Genomic DNA, 13,925 nt, shown 5'->3' on the forward strand with positions numbered 1-13,925 from the left:
AGGCATTTGCGGAGTGAACCAGCAGATAGATGCTCCCTCTATCCCTCAAACAAATAAATAAAAATTTAAAATATACCAAAAGGTAAATTAACAAGGCCAGTTTCCCTAAAATATCCCAAGTCTACAGTAAGTCTTTAGGCGATTTATGAATGAGAAAAGGATAACAAAAGCCAGTGTTGGTGCGTTAAGAGAACCAGTTTTAACAGCAAACTGGCTCTGGATTATAGAGCAGAGAAGAAAAAACCAGGCTCTCCTCACAGTGACACTGCTGAGTTCTAGTGTGACAGACCCGCCCCACGCCACATCAATGCGGGTGAACCCCAGAGGGGAACCGCCACAGAACCAGACAAGGCTGTGAACCCCAAGGGGAGGGATTCTGAAAGGGGAAAGGTGAGAGCCGAGGCTGTGGCTGGCTGTTGAGGGCCGGCTCCTGTGTCTTCCCCACCGTCCCCGCACACACGGCCTCCCAGACACCTGTCACTGGCAGGGATTCGACCCTGTCTCCTGGTCCTCAGGACTAAAGGCAGCCCCGGGCCTGTGAGGCCTGGGGAACAGTGGGGAGACTGACCTTGGGCAGCTGTTTCCTCACCTTTCCCAGGGAGTGACCTACCCTCCTGGCACTGCTCTCTGCGGGGCCTGGGGTGACGGCCAAGCGACTGGGCTTCTCGCTCCCCGGCCCTGCCGCCTCCATCCCGGGCACTCCTGTCTCCTGACAAGCTCCCAGGCCAGAGAAGCAACGCCAGAGCAGCACAACTGCTCCCAGAGGAAAACCCCTAGGAGAGCTGATTCCATCAAATGGATTTTAGACAGTATTCCCAGGATGCTAACCAGGAACGACGCGAACTGAAGGCACAAAAAAGAACCAAGCAGAAATAGTAGATATAAAAACCAAAACAGTGCAACAAACAACAAATGGGATAAATGGCTGCATGCATGCATGCATCTAAGAAATACATTAGCAGACCTTCCCACTTCTAAGTCAGGAAAAACAAAGGATAGTCAGAAGCTGTCAGGCCACCGAGGCCCCCCCGATGAAATGGCACAGAGCGTTCACCTGGAGCCTCGTGGGCTGCTTGCTGCGGGGAAAGCCCCCGCACCTGCTGAGACAATATGCTGAGCCACGTGCCTTTCTGCACGCCCCCCAGGCACCCTACCAGGGTCCGTGTGGTGCCTGCACCTCTCCAACAAGCCACTTGGAAAGGGACTGCCTGTTGCCCAAACGATGAAGCCTGGCTTCAGGCCCCCACCCTCCGGCCTGGGAAGGATTCACAGTTCTAGATGCCACCAAGAACTTTCGCGATCCCTGCAAGGAGGTCAGAACTATCAACAACAACAGGACCTGAAAGACGTGGCTTCCCTCCTTCCGGACTTCCGGACGAGTGACGGGGGTCAGGACTGGTAGAGAAAGTAACCGCGGATGTGAGGGAAGCAGCAAGAGCAGAGACTTGCAAGCGGAGCCTGAAGACGCGACCCAACGGCTGCGCTCTCATGGCCAAACCTGGCAGACAGGAGCTGCCGCTCGGGCTGAACAGAGAAAGGGGCTTCTCCCGATGGCCCCCGCACCTGCTCAAGAGGCTGTGACGCGGCTGACGTGACAACAGGAGACTGAGACCGTGCATGGACATCGCTGGGAAAGCAGAGAGAATGTCAGGACCGATCAAAGTGCTGCCCACCAGCATCTCATGCCCCAGAGAGCGCTTTCAGGGAAAGAAGAGTCGACCAGTGCAGCAAACTCCGTTTTTGCCTTATTTGAAGAAATTGTCAAAGCCACTCAGCATCTACCACCCTGATCAGTCAGCAGCTGTCAACCTCGGGGCCAGATCCCTCCACCAGCAAAAACAGCATGACTCACTGAGAGAGATCATTACCAGTTTTCAGCAATACAATATTTTTAATTAAGTTATATATATATATATATTTTAGACACAAAGCTATTATATGCCTAAAAGCCTACAGTATAGTATAAATGTAACTTCCAAATGTGCTGGGAAACCAAAAATTCGTGACTCTATTGTGGCATTTGCTTTACTGCAGTGGTCTGGAAGCAAACCTGCGATCTGTCTTAGGTACGCCTGTGATACGCATGTCACGTCTGGCAAATGCTAGCAAAAGAAAGCTAGTGATGCATATCAGTATCAGCTAAAATAGATATTAAGACAAAAAAGCATTTCTAGCAATGGAGGTCACCATTACTTGATGATAAATGTCTCATTTATAAGACAGAGCAATTTAAAGCATGATGTTCCTAATAAAATGGTCTCTAAATATATACAGCACAAATACCAGGAAAAACTGAGTAATTACTGGTTCCATCCAGATGCAATAATTAAACTCCCCAGATCTAGTATTCAGAGATTCCACACGGATTACGTGCTAGGCCATAAAGAAAGCCTCAACATTTCAAGTCAGTATCACCAGACCATCAGGATCTTTGACGACGACAGTTAAGGTAGAGTTCATACAAAAATACAAATTAAAAAGCCACATATTTGGACATATAAAAACATACTGCTAGTGACTCACAGGATTAAGGAAAATCATAACAAAAATATCTAAGATGTAAGAATAATGAGAAGACATACAAAAACCCACTAAGCAACAGTCGTACCTGAAGGGGAATCAGTTGTGTATGCACTAGAACATCAAGACTTACTTATGCTCCTGGATTGCTTTCTCACATGCAGACAAAACAATATCCAACTCCATGAGGTCACTCTTCTTTTTTCCTTCTAGACACCAAATATGCACGCTGTCAGAAATACCTAGAATATCAAGACAAGTCAACTTGAACATGCTGATTGTTCGTATTTGGCTCTAGAGACAGTTCTGAAAGCTTGAAACAAAAACAGTGCCTCCCATTGGGTAAAGGCAGCTCCGGCTGAAGAATCCTATGGGAGGCGCCATCCTCACTGCTTCCTGCCCACTGCTTCCCTCACAAACCCCGTCTGTATGCTCACTCTCTTCCTGCCGTCTCTTTGGTTCTCCCATTTCTGCTGAAGCAACCAAAAGCTTTGCTGCCCTTTATCTTGTGTGTAGCTGTCCAACACCACTCCCGATAAAGTCCTTGTCGGCAAGGACAGTATTTTGTGAACTTTAATCCCTCCGTTAACTGGCCACTTGCAGAATACATGATTACTCGGTGCATTGTTTTAAAATGTTACTGTAATATTCTGTAGTAGGATTCTGAAGACCTACAGTTCTACTTTGAGCTTTTATTTATTTTACTTTTATTTAATGAATATAAATTTCCAAAGTACAGTTTATGGATTACAATGGCTCCCCCCCATAACTTCCCTCCCACCTGCAACCCTCCCCTTTCCCGCTCCATCTCCCCTTCCATTTACATCAAGATTAATTTTCAATTCTCTTTATATACAGAGTATCAGTTTAGCATATATTAAGTAAAGATTTCGACAGTTTGCACCCACATAGAAACACAAAGTGAAAAATACTGTTTGAGTACTGGGGCCCTGAGTTGTCACCTCCACACCTCCATGTAGGACAACTGTGTCCCTCTAATTTGCATGGAGTTTCCTCTGCTGTTTTCTCCCTAACTCTTCCCTGAGATTGTAGTCTCTCACCTTTTTTTATTTTAAACTATCTTTCCCTAGACTAGACCAGGAAGCTCCCTCCCAATTCTGCCATCTTGAAACCTCCAAAAGGTACTATATTTTTTTTTAAACAAAACACAGTATCTCAAGATCTTATTAGTCCAAATAAAATCTTCCTTAAGCTCTAAGGAACAGATTAACAAAAATTATGAAGAACCATTATATCCAATCTGTCTTTACTTAACATTTTTATCTTGGCACCAGAATTATGAATTATATTCTACACACAAGAACACTTGCCTGTGAAATATGGAGGTGCACAACCTTGAGATCACTGAGCAGCTAGAGAAAGAGAACATTAACATGGGAAGCAGCCAGTGGGCCCCCAGCTGCACGCATCTCCCTGCCAACCTGCAGGTTACCACCATTCAGAAGTCTGTTTATCACTGTATTAGTCCTCATGATTTTATGCTACAGGCACATACATATTCCTAAACAAGAGTTCAGTTTACATTTTTGACTTTTTTATATTTATGCCAGCAAAAGTTTTAATTTTCTATTTCATTGCAAAATTATATCACAATTTACCTATCAATTCTACCATGACTGACTGCTTTCAGGATTTTTTTTTTTTTAAACAGGCAGAGTGGACAGTGAGAAAGAGAGACAGAGAGAAAGCTCTTCCTTTGCCGTTGGTTTGCGCTGCAGCCGGAAACCGTGCCTATCTGAAGGCAGGAGCCAGGTGCCTCTCCTGGTCTCCCATGGGGTGCAGGGCCCAAGGACTTGGGCCATCCTCCACTGCCTTCCCGGGCAACAGCAGATAGCTGGCCTGGAAGAGGGGCAATCGGGACAGAATCCGGTGTGCCAGCGCCGCTAGGTGGAGGATTAGCCTACTGAGCCGTGGCGCCAGCACTGCTATCAGGATTTTAATAGCACAAAAAAATAATGCTACGAACACTCATAAATACGTTTCACAAGGAATTTCTTTAGGAAATGTATCACAGGCACCAGCCAGGTCTCTGACTTTGTGTATTTTCAACATTACCGAAGTTGCCAAAATGGTTTTCAAAATTGTTACCATAGCTTTCTACCTGCAGTGGGTAAGGATTCCCACTGCCCATAACCTCATTCCCTGAAGAATTAACTATCTGCCAATGCAGCCGTGTGGCAGAGGACTTTGTCTTTTAATTAAACTTGTTGCTAAAAGGATTAAAGTTGTGGCAGAGCCTTCCCAAGGTCAGAAAAAGGAAAAGGGAGGCATCTGTCCTGGGAATGAAGTGTGGCTGCTACCTGCCTGCCTGTGAATGCTTCCGCTGCAGTCCCGACCTGCTTCTATGGACCACTTCAGGTCCTGCTTGCTAGTACACAGCAATGCTGTTAACCCTTGCAGACAGCTACAGCTCAGTATGTGCGTGGGAGGAAAAATGTATACATGCCCAGTACTGCATCAATTCCTGTGGCTGCCATGTAACATCACAATATCCAATCCAATGTAGGCATGGAACCAAGTAAGGGAGACAAAGAGGCTAAAGCCCTATCTAAGGAAACAGCCCTCTTTGTTCTGGGCTTAGGCTTTTAGATAAGAAATCCCACCTGGGCCTTATGCTGGCATAAATAATAAAAAGACTACTTTCTACTAAAGGCCTTGGTGTCTTGTCTCTGTGCATGAATCCTGCTACTGTAGGTGCAGAAGGGTCTCATCATAACTGAAGCTGACATTTCTGTCACTCATAATGGACTGTCTTTAAACCTTTCTTTCACTGTTTCTTCTCCAGTAAAAATCCGTAATGCCACCTGCCCATTCCTTCTACCGGGCTGGCAGAGTGTGTATCACCCCCATGTGCTACTGCTGTTTGAGTCTCACCCTGTGCCTTTCTCTTCATGGTCTCTGGATGAGCACAAGTCCTTGATTTTATCAGCTAAACTTACTCATTTCCTTCACAGCTAACCTTTTTGTGTCTTCTGTAAGAATTCAGAGTCATACACTCCTGTACTTTCTCTAAAAGTTGTCAGATCATACCTCCCACAAATGAAGTCTTCTCTCCACTTGAAACGACTGTCGTGTGGATGGGAGACAGAGGGCATCAGCTGGTCTTCCCGCACCGGGACATGGCCACAGCCCTTCCCCATCTCGTCCTGCATTCAGCAGGTTTGCAGAGACGCACAGGGCACCTTCCCTTCTCTCCTTCCACGTCACTGTCGCAGGCTTAGAGTGGAGGGTTCCTTAAGTGGCTGTTAGGCTCACCCGGAAAATCGCCTGGAACTAGGCCTTAACTGCTTCTTGCTTTGTCTCCACAGGAATGTTTTTCTCTAGTGACTGTATTTCCCTGGTGGTTGTAGGATTATCCTGGTTGTGAACTTGAAGAGCTAGTTTTGTCAGCCTTCTTTTCTACAGGTTTATATGCCACAGTCATGGATAGAGTGGAGATGTGTCTCCTTTGCATCTATTTTAAATTTATTTCCCGTGAAGTTGCTCATTCTATTCTTAGTAAATTCTACACTGCAGGCTGGCGCCTCAGTTCACTAGGCTAATCCTCCACCTGCGGCACCGGTACTCTGGGTTCTAGTTCCAGTCAGGGCACCAGATTCTGTCCCGGTTGCCCCTCTTCCAGTCCAGCTCTCTGCTGTGGCCTGGGAGGGCAGAGGAGGATGGCCCAGATCCTTGGGCCCTGCACCCGCATGGGAGACCAGGAGGAAGCACCTGGCTCCTGGCTTCAGATTGGCACAGTGCGCCGGTCATAGGGGCCATTTGGGGGTGAACCAATGGAAGGAAGACCTTTCTCTAACTCTGCCTGTCCAAAAAAAAAAAAAAAAAAATCTACACCTTAGCTTCTAGTGGGTGTGTAAAATCATACAATCACTTTGGGCATACGGTTTTTAAAATTTGGTCACCCTAGGACTCAGCAGCTCTACTCTTTATATTTTCCCAAGAGAAACCAAAACACGTGTTAACAAGGAAATGTGTGAGAGAAGGTTCACGGCAGCTTTATTCATGAGGGCCAAAACCTGGAATCCAGTCAGCATCCATCAGGGAGTGCCGGCGGGGCTGTGGTGCAGCGGTGCAGCGCAATGCCACACACGACAGACATCACACACAACACCAAGGCGGACCCACAGCAGAGCACATGCTGTGGGAGTCCATCCATGCGAAATCCCACACCAGGCAAAGCTAATCTATGGTAGAAAACAAGAGCACCAAAGTCCCTGTCTCTGGGAATGTGAAGAGGGGACAGGCATCAAAGGGAATAGGGAAATTTCGGGAGGAATGGGAAGCATCTTTATGTTAATAGTGGTTTGAGTTACACAAGTGTTTGCATTTCCCAAAATTCAGCTATTATATACCCAAGATCTAGGCATTTCACTGTATGCACATTTTACATTAACAGAAAAGAACTAGGGGGGCAGTGTTGTGGTACAGCAGGTTAAGTCTGCTGCATATAAGCACCAGTTAGAGTCCCTGATGTTCCAACTTCCTACCCAGCTCCCTGCTAATGTGCCTGGGAAAGCCATGGAGGGTGGCCAAGTGCTTGGGTCCCTGCCACCCATGTGGGACACCAGGATGAATCTCGTAGCTCCTGGCTTCAGCCTGTCCCAGCACTGCCCATTGTAGCCATTTGGACACTGAACTAACAGATAGAGGATGTCTTTTTCTCTCTCAATCTGTAACTCTGCCTCTCAAAGTCTTTTAAGATTTAGTTATTTATTTCAGAGGCAGAGTTACAGAGAGGGAGAAACAGAGAGATACAGAGAGAGAGAATCTTTTATCAGCTGGTTCACTCCCTGAATGGCTGCAATGGCTGAAGCTTGGCTGATCCAAAGCCAGGAGATTCATCCTGGTGTCTACATGGGTGGCAGGGGCCCAAGCGCTTAGACCATCTTCTACTGCTTTCCCAGGCCATAGCAGAGAGCTGGACTAGAAGAGCAGCAGCCAGGACACGAAGCAGTGCCCATATGGGATGCCGGTGCCATAGGTGGAGGCTTAACTTACTAAAAAGTGCTAGCCCCAAATAAATCTTTAAAAAAAGAAAAAAAATGGTAAACAAGCATAGAACTCTGGTTAATGATGTATACGTTGAAATAATTCAAAAGAAATGTACTAATGTCAAATTTATTTTGAAATGCATTAATGGACAAATTAACAACTCAAGTGTTAATTGTGAGATCCAGATAGTAGGTGAATATACACTGTAAAATTCAGTTTGTTGTATGTTGAAAATTTTCACGACAAAACATTAAAAATAGTTACCTCAAAGTCACACATGCTTCATTTTTCAAAGTAGCAGTAACAATTTACTGTTTTAACCAATCAGCACTTTTTTCCATTACATCTTTGACTAAGTGACAAAGTATCATGCATATTCTGGGGCAGACATTTGGCAGTTGGTTTATTTGCTGAGAGACCCACACCCCATACTCAAGGGCCTGCGTTCCAGTCCCAAGTCGCAGTTCCGCCTTCCCACTGACGTGCACCCTGGGAGGCAGCAGGTCATGGCTCCGCTAGCTGGGTCCCTGGCACACACGTGGGAGACCTGGAACGAGTTCCTGACTTCAGTCTTGCCCAGCCCTAGCTGTTGTAAGCATTTGGGGCAAGGGAATCAGCAGAAGGGAGGTGGCTCTGCATAAGTAAATAAACTACAAAGAAATAAAACACCATCCTGTACCTGAATCTCCAGCTTCATTGCTTGTTTTTTTCCTTTTGCCACGAGACATAGTCTCCTTTTTCTGAGTTTCCTATAAAAATTATAAAGCACATGTTTTTATTGAAGAAGTATTCATTCTTAAAACATAAGCCTTAAGATGACTTAGCAAACACAATCAGTATTTTAACTATAATTCCTTAGTTCTAAATTACTTATATTAATTATCTAAATTAGTTTAAGAAAACATTACCAAAAAATTGAATTTTCACAAGACTTTGAGTGGACTTTTAACAATCATTGCAAGGGAGAAAGTGGAACTTCCACTGTGTAAGATTACAACGTGCAAAATCAGGTCACATTTCTGTTTCCAGCTACAAGGAAGTAACAGTTCTTAAAGCTCTTATAGGGGAAAAGCCTCCCTTCCACCCCTCTAGGTTCTTTGGTTGAACTACAAATTAAGTTGACATGTAAGACAGAAGAACAAGAGAGAAGCCTCACTGAACTGTTGCCATAACACAGTGGGCATTCCCACACAGGATTCCCACAAGAAACGAAGGGCCAGCTAACTGAAGCTGGTGCAGCGTCCTGAGCGCAGAAGGGGGTAGGGGCCTCTGTGGGTGGTCGCCACGTAAGTTGTGGTAAGGGGAGGGGAGGAACTGTATGGTCAGTCCTGTAGATGAAAACCCCTCAGGTGGGGCCGGCGCCTGCAGTGCCAGCATCCCATATGGGCGCTAGTTCTAGTCCCGGCTGCTCCTCTTCTGATCCAGCTCTCTGCTATTGCCTGGGAAAGCCGTGGAAGATGGCCCAAGTGCTTGGGCGCCTACACCCACATGGGAGACCCAGAAGAAGCTCCTGGCTCCTCATCAGCTCAACTCTGCCTGTTGTGGCTATTTGGAGAGTGAACGAGTAGATGGAAGATTTTTCTGTCTCTGTAAATCTGAAACTCTGCCTCTCACTCAAATAAATAAATCTTTTAAAAAAAAATGAATATTGTGAGGTCAGATTTACCATCTACAAGTAAAATATGACAAAAATAGTACAGAGGATGGGGGATGAATAAATGAAATTATACTGTTATATAATTACATTATATAGTGGGAAGAAATTGTCAGCTATGAAGTAGGATATACAAGGATGACAAAGTAACACACTGATTCCAAATAGATTGCTAATTTAAGGATGTGTGTATATGGGTACACACACACACACACACACACACACACACGTAATATTTTTTTAAGAACCTGCAAGAGAACCCCCATCTGCTGGTTCGCTTTCCAAAGGCCTGCAACAGCTGGGGCCTTTGGAAAGGACGGATCACTGGAGCCATCACCTGCTGCCTTCCAGGTACTGCACTGGCAGTAAGCTGGAATCAGGAGATGGCAATCAAGCCCAGGTACTCCCAGGTGGCACATGGGCATCATAACTGCTAACCCAAGTGCCTACTTCCGAGGATGCATTTTTTTATTTTTTTAAGATTTACTTATTGGGGCTGGCACCGTGGCTCACTTGGTTAATCCTCCGCCTGCAGCACCAGCATCCCATATGGGCTCCAGGTTCTAGTCCCAGTTACTCCTCTTCCAGTCCGGCTCTCTGTTGTGGCCCGGGAAGGCAGTGGAGGATGGCCCAGGTGCTTGGGTCCCTGTACCTGCATGGGAGACCAGGAGGAAGCACCTGGCTCCTGGCTTTGGATCGGCGTAGCTCCGGCCGTAGGGGCCATTTGGGGAGTGAACCAACGGAAGGAAGACCTTTCTCTCTCTTTCTAACTCTGTCAAATAAATAATTTTTTAAAAAAGATTTATTTATTTATTTGAAAGGCAGAGTTACAGAAGGCAGAGGGAGGGAGGGAGGGAAGGAAGGAATAGGGGAGAGGGAGGGAGAGAGAGAGAGAAAGAGAGAGAGTCTTCCATCTGCTGGTTCATTTCTTAGATGGCCGCAATGAACAGAACTGCACCGATCTGGAGCCAGGAGCTTCTTCCAGATCTCCCATGTGGATGCAGGGGCCCAAGGACTTAAGCCACCTTCTACTGCTTTTCCAGGCCATAGCAGAGAGCCAGATGGGAAGTGGAGCAGCCCAGATTCAAACTGGCAGCTATATGGGATGCTGGCATGCAGGTGGCAGCTTTACCTGCTACACCACAGCGCCGGTCCTGAGGATGCACATTTTTAATCTAGAAGTGACTGCTAACAAAAAAACAAACAAACAAACAAAAAAAAAGCATGGCTCATAAGCTAATAGAGAAAATAAAGCAGAATATTGAAGAATATTCAATTAATCAAAAATTAGCAATAGAAGGACAGAAAAACAAGAAATGGAAAATACTAAGATTGAGTTGAATATAATATTTAAAATTATATAAAAATGGATTTTTAGAGAATTGGAGGGACAGGATGTACAGATGGAAAATAAACAGCAAAATAGTTGACTTAAACCAAACCATTTCAATAATTACATTACAAGCAAATGAACAAACAATCCAATCCAAAGACAGAGAACATCAAACCAGGATAAGGACTTGCTGCCTGAAGTCCTTTTTAAATTTAAAGACAAAGACAAATTGAAAATTAATGAATTTAAAAAAAAGTTTACCATGCAAAGTAAGCTTAAGAAGGCTCTTGTAGCTATATTAAGATCTCACAACAGAGATTTTCAAGATTTCATAATAATACTAGAAGCCATTCATCAGAAAGACACATACTTAAACAAACACACAATTTGAAACAGCTTTATATGGAGTGGAATGGTGGTTTCCAGAGGCTGGAGAGTGGCGGGAGTAGGGAAGTACTCATTAAAGGGTACAAAGCAGGGCCAGTATAATGCATCTCACAAGGGCACCAGTTCGAGCCCTGGCTGCTCCACTTCTGATCCAGCTCCCTGCTGATGTGCCTGGGAAAGCAGCTGAAGATATCCTTACTACTTGGACCCCTGCACCCATGTGGGTGACCTGGATGAAGCTCCTGGCTCCAGGCTTTGGCCTGATCCAACCCTAGCTGTTGTGGCCATTTGAGGAGTGAATCAGTAGATGGAAGATCCCCCTGTCTCCCTATTTCTCCCTTTCTCTAACTCTGCCTTTCAAATAAATAAATAAATATTTTTTAAAAAAAGGTACAAAACTTCAGAGAGACAAGAGAAATAAGTTTTTGAGATCTATCACACAGCCTAATGACTACAGCAAATAACAATGTATATCTCAAAAATAGCTATGAGAAATTTCAAATGTTTCAGTACAAGAAAGGGTAAGTGTACAGGTGGATGGATATATTACCCTGAGCTAATCATTCACAATATATATATATCAAAACATCACATGTATCCCATAAATGATTTATTAATTTAAAATAATATATAATGATAAAAAGCTTTAGGGGAAAACAAAGCTTCAAGTTCATGACACAAAACTTCAAAGAACTAGAGAAAATTCATCATGTTATGATGTTAAAAAAAAAAATCTATGTATCTGACAGATCAAGTACACTATGACGCCCCTCATCAAAAAAACAAAATGAAAAAACCCTCCAAACAACCAAAGCAGGAAGGACCCACAGCATCTTAACTTCACCATCAGCCAACTCGACGTCAGCTGACTTTCAGAACACCATGCCTGACAACTGCAAATTCAAGTCACAGGGATGTTCACCGAGACAGACCTAGTAAGTAAGAGGCAGAACATGCATAGCGCAGGGGCCTATGTCGTGACACAGCAGGCAAAGCTGCCACCTACAATGCTGCCATCCCACATGGGTGCCAGTTCGTGTCCCAGCTGTTCTACTTCCGATCCAACTGCCTGTTGATGGCCTGGGAAAAGCAGTGGAAGATGGCCCAAGTTCTTGGGCCCCTGCCACCCACATGGGAGACCTGGATGAAACTGCTAACCCCAGTTTCAGCCTGGCCTAGCCATGGCAGTTGCAGCCAATCTGGGGAGTGAACCAGTGGATGGAAGGATGGAAGACCTCTCTCTCTCTCTCTTTCTGGGGAGTGATCCAGTGGATGGAAGATCACCCCGCCCCCATTCTGCTTGTCTCTCTGTAACTCTTTGAAATAAATGAAAAAGAAATAAGAAAATATATTGATATTTCCTCGTACATGCAGAAGGAAATTCTGGAAGAATATGTAAGAAACTAATTACCTATGTGTACATTTAGTGAGTGGGAAGGTGGAAACTGGAAAATGGGGTAGCAGGAACATTTTATTATTCTGTAACATTTTTTCAAACATGACGTGAATTATTTATTCAAAATATTAAACCAAGTGAGTACAGTGACATATTAACAACTTGACCAAAATATGTCAAGAATCTTAGAACAAATTCTGAGAAATTTTATCAGAATTTTTTCTAAGGAAAGGATCAGGGGTGCACACCAAGATTTAGCTACAAAGGACTTCATGAAGGCACTTAAAAACTGTCTAAGTACAGTTATTCATTAATACAAGTAATTAAACTGTGGCATATCCGTGGACAGAATGTTTCGCATGTTTTAAAAAATATTTCTTTATTTGAAAGAGTTATAGACAGAGGTAGGGAGGCGGAGATGTCTTCCACCCACCAGTTCACTCCCCAGTTGGCTGCAAGGGCCAGATCTGAGCCAGGAGCTTCCTCCCATGTGAGTGCAGGGGCCAACAGCTGGGCCATCTTCTGCTGCTGCTTTCCCAGGCACAACAGCAGGGAGCTGGCTCGGAAGTGGTGCAGCCGGGACCTGAGCTGGCGTCCATATGGGATGCCCGGGCTGCAGACTGGGGCTTTGACCTGCTGTGCCACATTGGCGGCCCCTGTTTGTGTCTGTTAGAAAGGCACTGTGGGGTACTTCATGACCAGTGCGGAGCCCACCGAGGGTGAGAAATGCCCAGCCGTAGGGCTGAGGATCCCCGAGGCTAGTTTGGGGCTGCAGAAGCGGAGGGGAGTTTGATGTTCTCTTCTAGATTTCCTAAAACATGTTTATCAACAGAAGAATGTAACATTCATCGTTTGAAAGAACAGAAGGAAGTAAAGAAAATACACCATTTTCCAGTAAACCTTTTCTTTCCCGCGGGGCGACCTCACCATGGCCGGGGTCCCTCCGTCCGCAGGTGCACCGCTGCCACGGCCGCCTCCCGCCTCGGGCCTCTCTGACCGCGGCCGTCTCTCGGGAAGCCCCGACGGCGCCCCGGCCGGAACAGCGTCACACCGTCCCGCACCGATTCTCTCTGGTGACTGAACTTTTCTTCGTATCTCACTTTCTCCCGAGCTGTCAGAGCCATCGCTAAGGGGCTTACATCTTCTTCCTGGCTGCGAGAAGCAAACAGCGTCACGGGTCTGGAAAACACGACCGCTCACCCTCCTGGCGGCAATGGCGCCACGCTGCGGCGCGAGCTTCTATAGCCCAGGGAGATGGCAGCTGAGCAGTGGACAGAACAGGAAATCTACAAGCCAGAGCTCCACGTCAACACTCCCCACCATCCCCTCTGCCGCTGAGGCCCCAGCCCCAACACGGCGCGCCACCGCTCTGAAAACTGGCAGAGGCGTCTGCACCGTGCCTTAACGAAAAGCACTTCAGGTTTTAAAAACTCACTTTTAGCCCAAAAACGTCCTCTGGAACATAGCGCTTTATGAAAACTGCCGCCACAGAACACTCTCCACAGTCAACTGGAGTGTGAAATGCCTGTCGGAGTCTGAAGAACAGGCGCACGTACCTTTGTGGCTCTCAGTTTTACAGACGCGCTTTCACTTGCTTCACTTGCAGAAGTGCTCAAGCTGTA

At 45.7% G+C, this 13,925-nt stretch overlaps 1 protein-coding gene across 9 annotated transcripts in view; it reads right to left on the minus strand.

Annotated features, from left to right (window-relative positions):
• LOC127482619 (centromere protein U) overlaps positions 1-13,925 on the minus strand; it is a 131,554-nt gene that overhangs the window by 9,609 nt on the left and 108,020 nt on the right. For 4 of the 9 annotated variants that reach the window (XR_016229009.1, XM_089325626.1, XM_089325624.1 and 1 more), the window contains 4 exons: positions 13,860-13,920; positions 13,231-13,455; positions 8,213-8,282; positions 2,654-2,762 (listed from right to left, as the gene is read on the minus strand). Coding sequence is in view for 7 of the 9 variants with exons in the window: in XM_089325626.1 (XP_089181752.1) it covers positions 2,654-2,762; positions 8,213-8,282; positions 13,231-13,455; positions 13,860-13,920 (465 nt within the window). In the remaining 2 variants the exon portion in view is untranslated. Of the gene's footprint in view, positions 1-2,653; positions 2,763-7,834; positions 8,081-8,212; positions 8,283-13,203; positions 13,456-13,859; positions 13,921-13,925 lie in introns of those variants that run through there. The other 5 variants (XR_016229008.1, XM_089325625.1, XM_089325623.1 and 2 more) reach the window with 3 other exon arrangements.

Source organism: Oryctolagus cuniculus, chromosome 2 (assembly GCF_051225735.1).
Source record: "Oryctolagus cuniculus isolate XC-2025 breed Fujian yellow rabbit chromosome 2, ASM5122573v1, whole genome shotgun sequence".
NCBI lineage: Eukaryota > Metazoa > Chordata > Mammalia > Lagomorpha > Leporidae > Oryctolagus > Oryctolagus cuniculus.